The 18060-nt window shown below is 42.2% G+C and overlaps 1 protein-coding gene across 1 annotated transcript in view; it reads left to right on the forward strand.

The window, feature by feature from the left end:
- Positions 1–18060, forward strand: part of LOC116832409 (protein FRA10AC1 homolog) — a 69621-nt gene that overhangs the window by 31245 nt on the left and 20316 nt on the right. Inside the window, exon 8 of the mRNA XM_032793117.2 lies at positions 4972–5017. Within this exon, the coding sequence (XP_032649008.1) occupies positions 4972–5017 (46 nt within the window). The remainder of the gene's footprint in view (positions 1–4971; positions 5018–18060) is intronic.

Here is an 18060-nt window from a genome sequence, read left to right on the forward strand (position 1 = left end):
GGAGTAGCCGGCAAGAAGGAACTGAGGAGCGGGCGGGCCGGCAGGGGTATATATTAGGCGCCATACTGGTGCCACTCCAGGGACGACCTGCCGGCCCACCAAGTGTTGCTAGGGTAAAAGTTTCTCCGACGAACGTGCACGCGGCGCTCGCACACCTAACTGGAATGGATATGAGCAACACATCTCGAAGAACAAGTTACAAAGGTGAGTAACCATCTTTTCTGTACAATATATTTCTGTACTGAAAGTAGGAACATTTAAAAAAATGAAAGCAATGCATAATGGAGATTTGCACCATTATATATGAAATACAAATACAGTGAGTGGGTTTAATATGTACCAAGTTAACTGAAGACACAACTTAGGATAGAGGAGACAAAGGTTATTTTGAGCCGCTTATACGTCTTGGGCAGTTGGACCTGGCACAAGTTAAAATAGCCACAAGACTGCTGTTAAGTTATTCTGCCTAGAAGAGTCTTTAGGGGGATCATTCCACTGGTTGAATATTGATTGCATTGTGCTTTGGCCCTCACATCAAGTGGCCCCAATATACTGTGGAGATACAAAGTGGCTGAATGTTCTGGAGTAGTCAAATAATTCTAGTAATCTTATTTCACAGTATTCCATGCAGTCTTTTTGTTCTTTGGCTAGAGGGTTCTTGCAAAAGTTTCACTTCATGTAAAGATTTTGAATGAATGAAGGCATACACAGTACCTATAATAATTAAGTAGTGCTTTTAACTTGAGCACCTTCATTGACTTCCCTGTCTCTTGCCACATGAAATTTGGGATCCTGGTGCTCCCTGTCAAGACCCTATATAGTCTTGCTCCTTCTCTCCCTCTATACTACTTCTTTCCAGTATTCTCTGTTCAGGTCTCCCTTATCACAGCCTTCCACTCTCAGCTTTGCAACTTTTTTCATGTAGCCCTCTATGTTTGAAACAGGCTCCCAATACCTGTCTGCTTGGCATTCTCTTTCATCCATCAAATCCCTCTTTGTAAACAACTTACTTCAAAAATGTTTCTGACCTTGATTTCCTCACCAGTATTTATTCCTTCTCGTAAACTATTATGTGTCCTGTGTCTTGTAAGTTCTTTAGCACATCAAACTTGTCTTGTTCTGTATTGTAAAGTTTACAAATTCTTAAACTGCACAAGTTTATAGCTTTGTATAAATGAATAATAATAGTCATAATAAATCTGAGTTAGGCAGATCCCAGACCATTAAGAGCTTTAAAGAATGTAAACCAATTCCTTAAATTTCGCTTGAAAGGAATGGAGCAGTGATATAATTTGCTCATAATGATCAACCTCACTTGAGGTGGTTTGCTTCCTTCTGGTCAACCATAGGTGATAAATAAGCATTATGGGTCACTTGCATTTGGAGTATCCAGGGAATAGCTATGGGTTTAATAGGACCTCAAGTCTTAAGAGTCTTTAAACTACATTAATGAAGGGAAAATATGTACCTTGAATAGAGAGGGTCAATACATTCCCACTTATTCCTACAGTTGTTGCTTCTGTTGTCAGCTAGCATCGCTTATCTCGTCTGCATAAATCACCTCTAGCACTGATAGCAACCATGGAATCTCTTTACAGGCAGGACTCAGGTGTTTTTACTACAGAGTAGAGTAAGATGACACCGTACAGTAGAACCTCAGAGTTACAAACACCTCGGGAATGGAGGTTGTTCATAACTCTGAAATGTTCGTAACTGAACAAAACCTTGTAGTTGTTCTTTCAAAAGTTTACAACTGAACAATTACTTAATACAGCTTCGAAACTTTACTATGCAGAAGAAAAAAGCTTCTTTCCCTTTATGTTTTTAGTAGTTAAAGTTTAATGAGTACAGTACTGTACTGTATTTTTTGTTTGTTTGTCTCTGCTGCTGCCTGTTTGTGTACTTCCAGTTCCAAATGTCAGGTGTGGTTGACTGGTCAGTTAGTAACTCTGGTGTTCGTAACTCTGAGGTTCTACGGTAGAAAAAATTCCCTAGCTAGCCCTAGCAAAATTATAGCTACAATGTTTGCCATTATAAACAAGGTCAGAGAAGCAGACAGATTGTAGAATCTGCGGTTCATACAACGTGAGTTATGGAACTGAGAATGTAGATATTGGTGACACTGTAGCCCATTGCACCTTGCAGTTTTTTCTCAGTGGTCTGTAGGTATTAATAGCATCATGTCCCTCTTATGAGGTTTTTTGTGTGTGTGCACTACATGATGTTACTCCATTTCCATATGACACTTTTGTATTTTTTCTGTCTAGTTTAATCTTTGATAAATGTTACAACATGCAGATAGCATCCTTTGAACTCAGTTGAGTTTTCCAATTCAGCCATCAACAGGAGCTCTATAATCTTTTGCTGTCAGCAGCTGTACTCTCAGTTGATAAATTGAAATTCTCCCAGATGCATTCCTCGGCTGCTTTCTGGGTTTTCCATTTAGCAGATTGTATTATGGGTAGACCATGTGAGCAGTTCTGTAATTAAGCAGTAAGTCAGGAGAAGTGCATCATTAAGCTATTGGAGTTGCCTTGTGTTCATCGTGTATCAATGAGCTAAAAATGCACAGTCTGGTCACTGTTAGATTGTGTTTAAAAAAAATACTAGAGACAGTTTGGGCGTTGAAGGGACACTCAAGTGTTTTTTGTTTTTCTCAGAAAATGATTTGTAGCAAAACAGAAAATATCTTTTAAATGAATTATTGCAGTTAACAAAAAAGTAAAATTCATTCCCTGACAAACCTGCTATTTTCTTCCTAAAGGCTAGGAAATAAGAGGAATGAAGATAAGTTTAAAACACATTCTGCATTGAAATAATTGAGAAAAGCACTAAATTTATATGGCACTTTTAGGTGAGTTTAAGTATGTATTAACCTGTTTTCAAACAAAATTATATTTACTTAACTCTCCAATCAGGCGCAGGGCCTTATGGTGTAAATTGCTCTATAAACAAACATAAATATGTGGTCCCTGGCCCAAAGAGTTGTAATTTTATATAGTTGACATATTTATTTGGTCCAGGAATTTCAGATGGAGACACAGTATTGCCAAAATCATGAGTTGGTCCCCCTCAAGAGATCAAAATCATGATTTTTTTTTACAAAAATAATAGATGAAAAAACATTATTATTTTATTTTTTAACTGACCCAGCTCATCTTGTTTGAGAGTGAGAGAGACATTTAAGTGTTTCCCACTTTCCCAAAAGTATTGGTCCTTGCTGCAGGGGCTCTCACCACCACATCTGTCCATCTCCTGCCCAGCAATTGATCCTCACCCCTGCCCTCTATTCAGTTTCGCAGCCTCAGCCTCACCTCCATTCTTTCAGCCCCCATCTCATCAGTCTCCAATCCCCATCATTAATTCAGTACCCCGTCTCCTCTCAGCACAGTTCCCTCAGCCCTCACCGTCCCCCCACGCGCCCTCACTGTCCCCCCACCCAACCTCACCTCTGCTCCTCCTTGGGTTCTGCATCCCCCCTCTTATGCTTCTGTGGGGGCTCCAGCAGGCTTCTTTCTCCCTTATCATAGTCTTGGGGAGTGGTGGCTACATGGGCCATTCATCCCCATTCTGCCCCTTTCCAGGCTAGAGGCTGTAGGAGTGAGGAGTAGAGGCATTGTCTTGCCCGTATTTCTCACAGGAGGGGAGGGAGAAGGAAGCGGAACTGTGCTAGGCTGCTGGATTCTGCTTCCTCTTCCCCTCCTGTGAGAACAGTGAGTGGCGGGGAGAGACTCTGGCGGCTTCCAGCAGGGCTGAATTTCTCAAGGGTGCTGGAGCTTCTTGCATCATCACCAGCCCAGCACCCTCCAAAATTCCATCATTCTGAAGAAATCACAAGAGGTGGCAACACTGATTAGATAAAAAGTACCCTCCTTCCAGGGAAATGATGTGCTGCTGATCCCTGTCTCCCCTCTCTGCTTTTTAATTAGCAGTGATCTTAGACCAGACTATTTCCTTCAGACTATCCTCCCTTCCTCTGTGTATCCTGACATCAGCTTTCATTCTTACAGTCTGGCCTTCTCACTAGACTCCCCCTAATATGTCAGGGAATGGTTTGATTTAAGGGTGGTGGGCAGAAAAAGCAGGGAATGGTACGGAGGTCGATTTCTCAGGAAAGGGGGCCTGGATTATCTTCTTATGAAATTCCTGGACGAAGTCTAGAAATAAAAAGAAATACAAGTTAGGGCAAGTCTACACTACAAAATTAAGTTGACCTAAGTTGTGTTGGTGCACAGCCACTGCGGTAATTGAATCGGTTTTACATAGCTACACTACACTCCTTGTGTTGGCAGTGTGCATTCTGACCAAGGAGCACTTGAACTGATTTAACTGCCAATGAGGGGCATTGTGTGACGGTTTTTGAAAGAAAGCAGTGCTAACGCTGCATCCGTCTAAGTGCATCGACTTAAACGTTATGCTTCTTGCAGAGGTGGAGCTATAGGTTGGTGTAGTGAGGTGAGTTACATCAGTGGAAGCTACATTTTACTGTAGACGCTTAGCAGTGTAGTGTAGACAAGGCCTTAGATAAATGTAGTTTTGTTTTAATTCATGTAGGGATGAGATGGAGAATGGGATATTGAAACTTAACTAAAATATCTATTTCACATTCCATTTCAACCTCCAGCGCTCTCCTCACTGTTTACAGTGAAGAAAGAATTGTATTTCATTCTGCATTGCAATTCTTTCTATCCTGATTTCTCTTACTTTCTGTCTGCTAGCGGACATTTTAGGCTTGTAGATCTGTGTTCACTGAATCAGATTTCATTTGATTCACATGATTCATTCCAACAATAAAAAAATCAGTGAGTTTCTTTTTATTGAGTAAGGGATTAATATTTTATTTAACAGAGCTAAACAAGGGAACAGTGCTAAAGGGCTGCAAGCAGTTGAAATTAATTTTTTAAATTTTGCTTGTCTTCTGAATTTATTTGCCTGTTTAGAACCTAATTTCAGTTTTTATCTTTATCACAGTTTGGATTTAGATGGAGACATGAGAAAGAAGTAGTTTCAGGAAAAGGTAATATTGTCTTTCTTCTTGTATTACAGTTCTTACTTGGTTAGTTATTTTTGATGGGTTTTTTGCTATCTGGTTCGTGACAATGGAGGTATAGATGAAAGTTTTCCAAAGTGCTGACAATAATGTGTAATAATTCTCAGCACTTCTTGCATTATATCATTTTACATCTTCAGAGTGCTCACTCATCTACTTCAGGAATGACTTAGGAAAATGTGTGCTTTGTTTTTACCTTGCAGAATATTTGCAGCAAAAAAACTTTATACTGGTTTTGCTAACGTAAAATTTCATGCTCATTGATCTTGAATGGCACTGGCCAATAGTTGGTGGTTCTGCACTACTTAATTATTAAGTGATATGTATAGTTAAGGTTGCCCAACACTTCCCAGTATAAGACCCTGTTTTTAAGTGCTTATTATTTTGCCAGACTTCAACCAGTTAGGCTAAAATGTCTTATGCGAGGTCTCTGCCTCAGGCTGAATTGTTTTGTTAAATTTCAGTAAAAATGGTTTTATTTTCCAAGAATGAGATTAGGAAAATTAAGGGCTTTTTGTCCATACGTTTAAGCAAAACAAAACAAAAATTCTGACAACCATTTCATTGAGACAGTCTAGCTCTCCATGGTTTGGAGTAAGGATTTGAAATTTGACTGATGGGTAGCCTTTTGTCTGGGAACCCTTTGCTGCTCTTGTGGAAAAATTGACAAAATTTGGCTTTTGAAAAAGCTCAGTTTGCATATGCTCACTAGAGTTTTGCTTGAGTTTGGAAGCCAGATTCTCTAAAGATCCTGTCAGCACATAGCATGCTTTAGGCCAGGGCTACAGGGGCTGAGAAGAACTATCCCTGCAATTGCTCCTGGCTGCTGTGGGACATTGTGTTGCCAGGCACAAGAAATGAGACCAGTGAGACTTTCTGTCCTATGTACTCAGTGCTCCCTCTGCTGGCACTTAGACAGCATGGAGGAAGAATTAACCTGGTTTGAATGCAAAGGACCAAGAACTGGGAACTCTGGGTATGTCTTCACTACCGGCCGTATCGGCGGGTAGCAATCGATTTCTCAGGGATCGATATATCGCGTCTCCTCTAGACGCGATATAGCGATCCCTGAACGTGCTCCTGTCGACTCTGGAACTCCACCAACGTGAACGATGGTAGCGGAGTTGACAGGGGGACGTCGATCCCGTGCCGTGAGGACGGTAGGTAACTCGATCTAAGATACTTCGACTTCAGCTACGCTATTCACGTAGCTGAAGTTGCATATCTTAGATAGATACCCTCCCCTAGTGTAGACCAGCCCTCTGTGTGTGTATGTGTGTTTGGGGCGGTATGAAGGGAGTAAATTGTGACAAGGAGACTGGGGTTGAGGGCTAGGAGATGATGAGGGCAGGAGATTGGGACTGGGAGGGAAATCTGAATTTGGATAAGGAATTTAGATGGAGAAGACTGGGACTAGCAGAGCAACAAGACTATGAGAGGGACTGGAAAGAGGAGGCTAGGGTGAGGAGAAGATGGGAAGCTGTGAGGGGAAGACTAGAACTAGACAGGACTGGGACAGAAGTGACTGGGTTTGGGAGGAACCAGGGCAGAGAGGTTTATGACCACTAGAGAACACTGCTTTTCAGAGCCTGGAATGAAACCCAAGGTTTCTATGTTGGAATATTTCTCTTCTGTCAGCAAAAATATGTAAAACCCACTGGCAGAGTAGGTATCTGCCCCCTATAACTTGGCCACATAGAGAATGATAGCATGCTACTGCTGTCAGTTACTCTCTTGGTTCAAAAGGCAGAGAGGACTGTGCTGTGGATCTAACAGATCCAGTGTTGGTAATGACTCATACAGATGTCAATATGATCCCACAAGATGGAATTTCTGTGTTTTCTTTTTTTTTTTTTCTTTTAAACTAGGAATTTACATTCCCCCCCCACCCAATAAATATTAGCAGACTGTTGTCGTTGCAAAGTCAAACACTCAAAAGCTAAAAATGCCAGAATTAAAGATCTCTCTGTAACCTTAATTCAACACCCTTGTGTGTATATATTGATGTCATGTGGAAAAAATAGTATGTGATCATGTAATTATTATATTGCAGCTATATGCACACAAGGGGGCCAAATTCAGATTGCATGCGTAACCATAATTTTGACATATCCTAACATTTGGCTGCTTGACCTCATTCTTTTAACTTTTTATGTTACAGTAGTATGTAGAGGCCATAGTCAAGGATCCCCTTGTGCCTGGTGCTATATATAGTAGACAGTTCAATCCTAAGGAGCTAATACATTCACAAGCCCTGAAATTATCACATATCTGGCACATAAATACCATGCAATACCAGCTACAAAAGTGCCAGGATAATGCCAGTTCTCACTTTCAGATCACATTGTAAATAAGAAGTGGGCAGCATTATCTCCTGCAAATGTAAACAAACTTGTTTGTCTTAGCAATTGGCTGAACAAGAAGTGGGACTGAGTGGACTTGTAAGGCTCTAAAGTTTTACAGTGTTTTGTTTTTGAATGCAATTATGTAACAAAAAATCTACATTTGCAAGTTGCATTTGCACGATAAAGAGATTGCACTATAGTGCTTGAATGAGGTAAATTAAAAATACTATTTCTTTTGTTTATCATTTTTACTGTAATTATTTTTAATAAAAAATCCTTATGACTAGAGACCTTTACGGAAGGTTTAGCTTCTTTGTGTGTTGACTAAATGGTACTAAAGCATATGAAGAGATTTATTTACTAAATACCAAAACCATTGAGTATCTTTGAGTAGTTGTGCAAACCTACTTCTACTCTACATTATGACCTAATATGATAAATATAAAGATAAGTTTTCAATAAGCAAGAACTGGCTTTTACTTTTGTTCTGGGGTATATATGGATGCTTTAAAATTTCTGTAATCTTTTTTTTACCTGACCCTACCTGATAGAAGCTAATCTGTCAAAATATCTTCAAAAACAAATGATTTCAAAATGCATCAATTATATCAAAATAAATTTCAGTAGACCAATTAGTTATGGTACATGAATAAGGGGATGAACATAGTCATTCAGGTTTTTGGTAATATTTGTGTAGCATCTATAACAAAATGGCTGTGACTTGAACAGTAGGAAATGGATGGGCTGGATGTAGGCTGTTTGGAATATACTAGTGAAGAGTGTTGCAAAGACAGGCTTATAAGGGAGACACTGTCATGTCAAAGGGACTATAAAGTATTTACCAAACAGAGTTTCTCCTTTGAGTACTGGTCCCCATGTGTATTCTGCATAGCTGTACATGTGCTCCATGTACCTGGGGTGGAGGATTCCTGAAAGTGGTATTTGTTGGTCTGCTCATGAAGCAAATACTCACCAGCAGCCACACACCATACAACATAAGCACTAACCCAGGAACCTATCCTTGCAACAAAGCCCGATGCCAGCTCTGTCCACATATCTATTCAAGTGACACCATCATAGGACCTAATCACATCAGCCACGCCATCAGGGGCTCGTTCACCTGCACATCTACCAACGTGATATATGCCATCATGTGCCAGCAATGCCCCTCTGCCATGTACATTGGCCAAACCGGACAGTCTCTACGCAAAAGAATAAATGGACACAAATCTGACATCAGGAATCATAACATTCAAAAACCAGTGGGAGAACACTTCAACCTCTCTAACCACTCAGTGACAGACTTGAAGGTGGCAATTTTGCAACAAAAAAACTTCAAAAACAGACTCCAAAGAGAGACTGCTGAACTCGAATTAATATGCAAATTAGATACAATTAACTCAGGCCTAAACAGAGACTGGGAATGGTTGGGTCATTACACTAATTGAATCTATTTCCCTATGTTAAGTTCTCCTCACACCTTCTATGGGTCATCTTAATTATCACTTCAAAAGTTCTTTTTTCTCCTGCTGGCAATAGCTCATCTCAGTTGATTAGACTCTTCCTGTTGGTAGGCATACTTCCACCTTTTCATGTTCTCTGTATGTATAAATATCTCCTGTCTGTGTGTTCCATTCTGTGCATCCGAAGAAGTGAGCTATAGCTCACGAAAGCTCATACTGGAATAAATTTGTTAGTCTCTAAGGTGCCACAAGTACTCCTGTTCTTTTCATGTACCCTTGGTCTCCTTGTACCTCTAAGTGAGGAGATAAAGGGCAGAGCAGACTGCCTGCCTTTCCAGTTCCTTCTTACTGCCACATGGCCTGTGTCAGAACCTTCAGTATCAGGAGATTCATCTTCCTCACTTTATTCTTTGGTCATACATATATGTTAGGTAAGAGGATCAGCAGAGGAAGATGTGAAGGTCCATCAGCCTTCTTCCACCACTAACAAGAGCAATGTTATAACACTCAGATTTGCTTCTTGATAAAATTAAACAGAAAGCGAGGGGACTATTTTATTTTCTGGAATGCAGTATACAAAATTGGTTATATTCATGTCTAAATCACGGTATTGTAATAAGTTGTGGTGTTTTTTAATTGTCTAATATTTTATTAATTTTAATAGCTGTTTTATCATGAACAAATGTTGAAAAGTTACAGCTATGGCTGTACATATGCTGGAAGACTCAGTTTATACTGAAATTAATTAAATGGGCCCTGATACTTGATTTACAGATTCAGCTAACAAACTTATTCATGATTGGGAAATGTCAGGAGAGGCAGCATGATTCAGTGGACAGAGCACACTGGTTTAGAAGGCAGGAGATCAGGATTCTATTCTTGGCTTTACTACTGACTTTCACTTCTCTGCACCTTTGTTTCCTCTCCCACCTACTGTCTGTCTTGTCAGTTTAGATGGTAAGCTCTTCAGAGCAGGGACTGCCTCCTACTATGTGTTTGTACAGCACCTAGAACAATGGGGCTCAATCTGAGTTGAGTAGATGCTACTGTAATACAAATAGTAACCATTAGTAACATAAATCCTTTGTTGGAATTATACCACTTGGGGATTTCCCTGTGCAAGGTGAATCTCCAACTGGCTATTTAAGTCTTGGCACAGTGCAAAGAGGATGGAACAAAGCACATTTGACAGATTTACTTTTTAATGGCAATTAGTGTACCTAGTGATGATATAGGCTTGCTGGAGTTCCTCATAGTCCTCTACATTTAGCTAACTGGAACATTTTAGGTTGTAAACAAGTTTTACTGTTTCACTATCCTATAAAAGGAAAACAAGGATTAGCAAACATTTTCTGGAGCTGAGAAACATGTCATGGTACAGACTCTAAGAGGTCAGTATGTATTATTCATACCTGGCAAAATCACATTCGTATCTGCTTTTAAGTAATTAAACAAGCAAGAGAGTTCCATGTTACGTCATGTGACCATGTTTGCAATTCTAGAGGGTATCCCAGTTAAGCTGTTGGTGTTCAGAGACCACTGCTTGTTATGTTGAGCAGTATTGTCTTATTGCTTCCTTGCACTCCACTGTCTGTGTCCCTCTGTTGTCTTGTCTTATACTTAAGGCTTTTCTACACTGTCACTGGCAGTTTAAAGTGCTGCAACTTTTTTGTTCAAGGGTGTGAAAAAACACCCCCTTGAGCACAGCAAGTTTCAGCGCTGTAAAGCACCAGTGTAGATAGTGCATCAGTGCTGGGAGCTGTGGCCCTCATGGAGCTCTCTCCCAGCGCTGTGCTGCAACCACACAAGCCATATTAAAGCACTTCCACAGCAGTGCTTTAGTGTTGCCAGTGTAGACTAGCCCTTAGACTGTAAACTTCTTGGGGTTGGGGATCATCCTTGTATTCTGTTTGCACAGCGTCTACCACAGTCCATGACTAAAGCTACTAAGTGCTATAGTAATACAAATAAATACAGTATTAATACTAAAAAGAGACCTGGTGGGTGAAGTATCTATCACTTATTGGACTAATGTCTGTTGGTGAAAAAGACAAGCTTTTGAGTTCCACAGAGCTCTTCTTCAGGTTGTCATTTTCTTCTGATGACCTGAAGAATTGCTCTGTGGAGGTTGAAAACTTGTCTCTTTCGCCAATAGACATTAGTCCAGTAAAAGATATTACCTCTCCCACCTTGTCTCTCTCATATCCTGCGACCAGTACGACTACATAACACTGTAATCAGTAATAAAAAAGTCACTTAAATGAATGGCCTTCAGAGGCCATGGATGTAAAAGGAAATCTTGGTATATAGGCAGGTTAGTTAAGCAATATATCAGAGCAGCAAAAGATGTGTATAATAAACATGGGGGAAACAAGAGTTGAATCTTTTTGAATAAGGAGAAAATCCTTATGACTAGAGGCCTTCAAGGAATAGGAACCAAAGTTCATGGATAGTAGCTACACTGTCACATGCTTAGTAGAATGAGCACTTCCTTCCTTCCTTCCTTTTCTGACAAGAATGCTTCACAATATACGGATTGGGAGAACATTAGTCCTCCTCACTGATCCAAACTGAAATAATTCATTTTTGGAGGAAGTGGTCCTTTCAGTAACTAGGCTTGATAATTACAGCATTTCAGTGCCCTGGTCCTGCTCTAGGAAGAAGACTACGCCCTGTAGCTAAAACTCAGAGACATGCTTTCTCTGAAAAAATGAATCCACAAATAGGAGTTTATATTTTAGGCATTTATAGGAATGCTTTTCTGCACTAGAATTTGTGCACTAAAGTGATTATTCTCAACTGCAAACTTTAATATCTCTATTCACTACATATAAGAAAAATCAGGAATCATATTATTTGCAAGTGACTTCGATTTCTGAGTATATGTAATGTGTTTTTTATAATGTTTGTGTGAATGATTTTATTTTCCATTTTTATAAGTCAAGCAAGCGGAAGTGGACTAAGACAGGAATAGGAACGACGAGAAAGCATATATGCTGTTTGTATCACTTCAGAAATACCAGATGTATCAAATAGCCTATAACTGGAATTATAAATATACTTCTTAATATTTTAGAACTATATCTAACATTGTCTTATGCAGAAGGTGCAGCACTTTAGTTAAAAATAAAGTAATCTTAATTGTAGATGCAGGTTCAGTTGCCTTGATTTCTGAGTAATTGAACTGGCATTCTTGTTGATCATTATTATATTAGTAAATGTTAAGTAATCTGTTTAATGAAGTAAAGAATAGGACAGATAAAGACAGTCGAGAAGCATTATTAGTGGACAGCTGAATCATAAGTGCCTAATTTTTTCAAAATTGTATGTGGTGCGTCTGATGGGCATGTATGCATTGTACTGTATCTTATAAATTGTAGTTTTAAATCTGCAAATGTAACCTTCATACTTCTAATTTTCTGATATGTTTTCAAGTTTAAATATTAGTTTGTAACTCCCATGGTTATGTTTCTGGTGGTGGAGTACAGGAAATCTTTATGCAGTAAATATGCCCTAAATATTCAGTAGGAGCTTGGCTACACTCGAAACTTCAAAGCACTGCTGGTGGAGCACTGCCGCGGGGAAGTGCTTTGAAGTGCAAGTGTGGTCGCAGCGCCAGTGCTGGGAGAGAGCTCTCCCAGCGCTGCACGTACTCCACCTCCTCATGGGGATTAGCTTGCAGCGCTGGGAGCTGCGCTCCCAGCGCTGTGGCACTGTTTACACTGGTGCTTTACAGCGCTGTATCTTGCAGCGCTCAGGGGGGTGTTTTCTTCACACCCCTGAGCGAGAAATTTGCAGCACTGTAAAGCGCCAGTGTAGCCAAGGCCTACGATAACTGTACTTAAGAATTTTTTTTTTTTAAAAACCCTTTGTATAAGTGTCTGTAGATGGAGATTTTATTCAACTGTTTCATATTTTATATTTGGCCTTGCATATTCATTTACATGTGGTAGAAAATTTAAAGTATATTTAAAACCATTCTTTCCTAAATGTTAATTAAAATATTAATGCTTATTCTATAGAGACAACTATAACTTAAGCAGCATTGAGCAATAATGGACTTCACCACTAAGGGGCACAAGAATTCAGTATGATACAGTGTAGCAGGGACTGTTTTTTCAGATCTGGTTCTTTGACATATTCTTTTGAAGCAGGTGATTATCCCTAACTTTTTTTTCCTTCATGCAAGATGTTTGTTCTGGCTAGGATTCTCAAATTTCATTCAGTAATGTAACAAAGTATATTAGTAAATAGGAGTACAACTTTATTTTGCATCTACCTGCTTAGCTATGAATATTTGCTAAGTAGCCTGAAAAAGGGTGACTTTTGCAGCACTGTTAACTGTGAGCTTGGACAAGGCAGCTGGGCCCAGTTCTTAGGACTGCAGGTGCAGCCCCTGCACAGATGCATGCCCGCACAGATGCATGCCCACACAGCTGCATGAGGTTAAATGCAAGGCTTCCCCCTCTGTATATGTTGTATAATGGGGGAGACCTGCCTTGCTCCCAGTGGTGCACTGTGGTTTGTAACGTGCTTTGAGTCTCTCAGAGAGACGCTGCTGGAGCAGGGCAAGCTAATTGCTATGCCCTGTGAGCCAGCCTCTGAGGCCATCCACTCTGCACTGAGACCTTCCAGATTTCTGCCAGCCTAGGGGTAGCTCTGAATGCCCTTCATTCCTGAGGCAGTGCCCCTCCATCCCTTCCCCAGCTTCGGCAGGTAGCTCAGGTTATCCGGTGCAGGTTGAGCTCCTGTGCCCTGTCTGTACCTGTCAGCTCTGCATCCAGGGGCATGTGCAGGAGGCCACCCTATCTGGCTGCTGTTGTCTGTGTGGAAGGGCAGGTGATGGCAGGAGGCACCTCAACCCCAGGATGGCATCGGTGCCACTGGCAGGGAAAGGAAGGAGGCAAGCTGCACTGGACCCTTCACTGTGCTGTCCCCAGGCTGGGATTTGGTGTCATCTCCTCCTCTTCCTTCTCTCTGAAGCTCCTGAGGGTCCTGGTGCAGCCTCCTTAACTCCTTCCTGCCTGCACTTTAGCTGGGGAACAGGAGGTGACTGGGCTATGTCAGTGGCCACCAGTGCTGTCTGGGATGGAACTGCTTCCAGCTGCAGGGGAGGAAGTGGGAAGGGGTAAGCTCTGCAAAGACACGGGCCGGGGCAGCTCCTGTGCATGGCAAAGGGAACGATGGCAGCTGCCCTCACTAGATGATTCTGAGCAGAGGCGATGTGTAAGTGTTATAGTGGGGAAGGAGGGGAACAATTTAAAGATTCTGGTGTGAGCCTTGGCAGATATCGGGGCGGGGGAGGGAACATGCGACCCCGTGGGACCCCCCACGCATCGCCTCTGAAAGTGAATATGGTGTTGCCTACAAAGTATTCTGTGAGAAAACAGACTGATATTCAAACTAGATCATATTGTAAATGGACATTATGTAATATAACTACTTCTTAAAAGATCTTTTCCATGAAACCTAGGCTGAATGGTGCCATGTTATTGAACCATTTGAGATCTCATTCAGTTATATGCAATAAAACACTTAATCACTGGAGACATTCTACTTAAATCACAAATAAAATGTATAAACATGAAATAATATGATATAAAATGTTGTTTTCGCTACTAAATACTAGAGCAGGGGTTCTCAACATGGTGCCTGCAGGTGCCATGGTGCCCACCAGGGCATCTATGTGCGCCTGCGTACTGGCCGGCGGACGAGCATCCAAATTCGGCGGCATTTTGGTGGCGATGCCTCTGGATCATGCCACTTGTCTGTGGCATTTCAGCGGATGCTTGTCCGCCGCCATGGTCCTCCGTGGCTCGTCGTCTGGCACCCGCCAGACAAAAAAGATTGGGGACCACTGTACTAGAGATACTGATATCTTAATTTTGATACAAAGCTGGACAGAAAAATCGAAACTGTTTAAAATCAGTTACAGTGTTTTATATTTTGGGTAATAGCTTTTATACAACAGGATAATTAAATAAGAAAATTCCAAATATTTTAATTAATTTGAGCAAAGCATGGTCTGATAATACACTCTGTATTTTGTTAGACTTTACTGATGATGCATAATAGGAAGTTATTACAGTTGCATGTGATAGAGCCTAAGCCCTGGTCTACACTACGAGTTTAGGCTGAATTTAGCAGCATTAGATTGATTTAACCCTGCACCTGTCCACATGATGAAGCCATTTTTGTCGACTTAAAGGGCTCTTAAAATCGATTTCTGTACTCCTCCCCGATGAGGGGATTAGCGCTGAAATCGACATCGCTGGGTCAAATTTGGGGTAGTGTGGACGCAATTCGACAGTATTGGCCTCCAGGAGCTATCCCAGAGTGCTCCATTGTGACCTCTCTGGACAGCACTTTGAACTCAGATGCACTAGCCAGGTACACAGGAAAAGCCCCGGGAACTTTTGAATTGCCAGTTTGGCCAGCGTGGTGAACTCAGCAGCACAGGTGACCATGCAGTCCCCCCAGAATGTTTCTACGCTCCCCTTATGTTCATCCCTGAGGTTATTGCACATTAGAAGTCGAAAAAAACACACTCACGATGACATGTTTTCTGAGCTCATGTAGTCCTCCCGCACTGATAGGGCACAGCATAATGCATGGAGGCATTCAGTGGCAGGGGCCAGGAAAGAATTACTGTGTTTTCTTAACGGCAAAAGTATTATGACTTGCTAGTGATTCTGCCCGAGCCAGGTCGCTGTGTCACTTGCACTCCGTGCTGTGTCAGCCTTAGGCGGGGGCATGACTGCTTTGTGAGCAGGAAGGGCATAGATATAAACATTGCATTAGGTAGCTTCTGTAGCTAGAGAAAACATTCCTGTGCATTTGGCAAAGTCTGTGGCAAAAAAAGAGAAGCCTCATAGTGTAGTGGTTATCGCGTTTACCTAATGTGTGAAATGTCCCTGGATGGAAACCGGATGGAAACAGGTCACTGTTCCTTTTTCTGACTTCCCACCTGCATTTTTAGTCTTAGAACAGACTGCGCTGTGAAATTTTACTTTGGATTATATCAATTATGAGTTAAATAATATGGAAGCTCTCTCTGAGTTATAGTCCTGGGTTCTTTACCCTTTCACCTGCTCTGATAAATTAACATTTTTGTTAGGAGCGGGGGGAAATTTTCATGAAGCCTTTTATAGGGACTAAATGCTATCTAGGACTCTGAAATAATCTTAACGTGGCCCATAGAGTGCAATCCTTCGCTCTGGATTTGTCATTCCACAAGTTGAACTGCTCCTTACTACTGTCCAAGCTTCACAAGCCATGGGAGCAAGGGGCAGGCTAGGGTAGGTGCGACCATACGGTGCTGCCGGCTGGGAGAGCAGCCTGAGCCAGAAGCCTCCAGCTCGCATGATAGTCCAGGCAGGACTGAATCTCCATGAGACAAAACTTAAAGAAGAGAATGACCTGGAGTCACTCCCATTCGGTGCTCTAAGAGGAGGATAGCCATGTCTGACCAGGCACCCTGATTGACCTTACCGAGGTCAGTCAGCTGACTGAGGCTGAGCGGGACCCAGGCAGGCAGCAGGCTAAGGAGGTCCTGCGAATGGGACCCTGGAAAAAAGGCACGAAACGATTATCTGCCACTGCTTTCACAGAAGGAGGGAAGGAGGGAGGAAGGCCTGAAGACGTACTCAAAACCACCGGCGACAAAGCTTTTCCCCCATTAGGCACTGGGAGCTTAACCCAGCATTCCAATGGGGACTGGAGACTGGGAACTGTGGGGTAGCTACCCACAGTGCACCTCTCTATAAGTCAATGCTAGCTGCAGTACTGAGGATGCACTACACCGATTTAATGCGCTTAGTGTGGGCATACGCAATAGACTATATAATCGAATTCTAAAAAATTGACTTCTATAAAATGGACTTAATTTCATAGTGTAGACATACCTTAAGTTTTCTCTAAGCTGCACAGCCGAGCAGCAGGCTATCAAGGGCTGTGCAGATAAGGAGAGGTGCCTCTCCCTCAGCCCCAGAGCAGTTGCGGCCACGGACAGGTGCCTAGCTCCTCTCCCCCAGCCCCAGGCCCGGAATTGCCAGGGAGAGGTGTTCTTCCCTGGGCTGCTGCAATGAGAGAGGGCTGGGGGGAGTCCTCTCTCCCTACCGCAGCCCCAGGGCAGCCTGCACCCTAAGCCACTCATTCTCTCCCTCCTCCCAAGCCCGCAACCCCAGCTGGAGCCCTCATTCCTTGCACCCCAACCCTCTGCCCCAGCCCCGAGCACCCTCCTGCATCCTGACCCCTTCATCCCTGGCCCCGTCCCAGAGCCCTCACCCCCCGAACCCCAAGCCTTTGCTCCAGCCCTAAGCCCCTTCCGCATTCTGACCCCCTCAACCTTGCCCAGAACCCCTGATCCTCAGCTCCACCCCAGAGCCCACACCCCAAGCCAGAGCCCTCACGCCCCTGCACCCTAACCCTCTGCCCCATCATTTTGCTTGTGTCTGTGTGTTTGCATTATGATACAATCTTTAATTACATGGTCACATGCTGTTTTTATCCATGAGATCCAGACCTGATTCAGTGTACTGGATGAATAGTGCACAGAGAATAAATCAGGACTGTATGGAGCATGAAGCTGCTTTTAGGATCCCTACTTGATTTGCTCTAGAAGTTGGAATATATATAGAGAACAAGGTTGGGGGATGGCAGGAAGTGAGAATGGTCTTGTGAGTAAGGCAGGGGAATGCCATACAGGTGAACTCAGTCCTATGCCTCTCTCTCCCACCATCTTCCTATCTGGGGCAGAGCTACTCTTTTAAACCTAAATGTTGTTGGTGGCCTCTGATTGCAAATTCCTTACTTTCTGGATGCCTGACTTGAAACACCTGGGGTCGAGTAATGTAGCCATGATGATCACTGAAAAGAATAAGTGTAGTCAATGGGAGCTATAGATGCTGAAAACTTCTGTCAATAAGGCACTGAGTTTTGAAGGAATGAGCCCAGGATTAGTATTTATGAGATCCTGAGTTCTAATCCCGGCTCTGCCACTGACTCACTGTGTGTCCTCAGACAAGTCTTCGTCTCAAGTTTCCTCATTGGTAAACTGGGGATAATAGTGCTCTCATCTCACAGCAGAGACAAATCCATTAATGTTTGTGAAGCATTCAGATACTATGATGATAAGTGCTCTAAAAAAGGCCAGGAAAAAATGGATAATTCTGTATTCAGTACAGGATTTGGATGGTGTGTA

Source organism: Chelonoidis abingdonii, chromosome 15 (genome assembly GCF_003597395.2).
Source record: "Chelonoidis abingdonii isolate Lonesome George chromosome 15, CheloAbing_2.0, whole genome shotgun sequence".
Classification (NCBI taxonomy): Eukaryota; Metazoa; Chordata; order Testudines; family Testudinidae; genus Chelonoidis; species Chelonoidis abingdonii.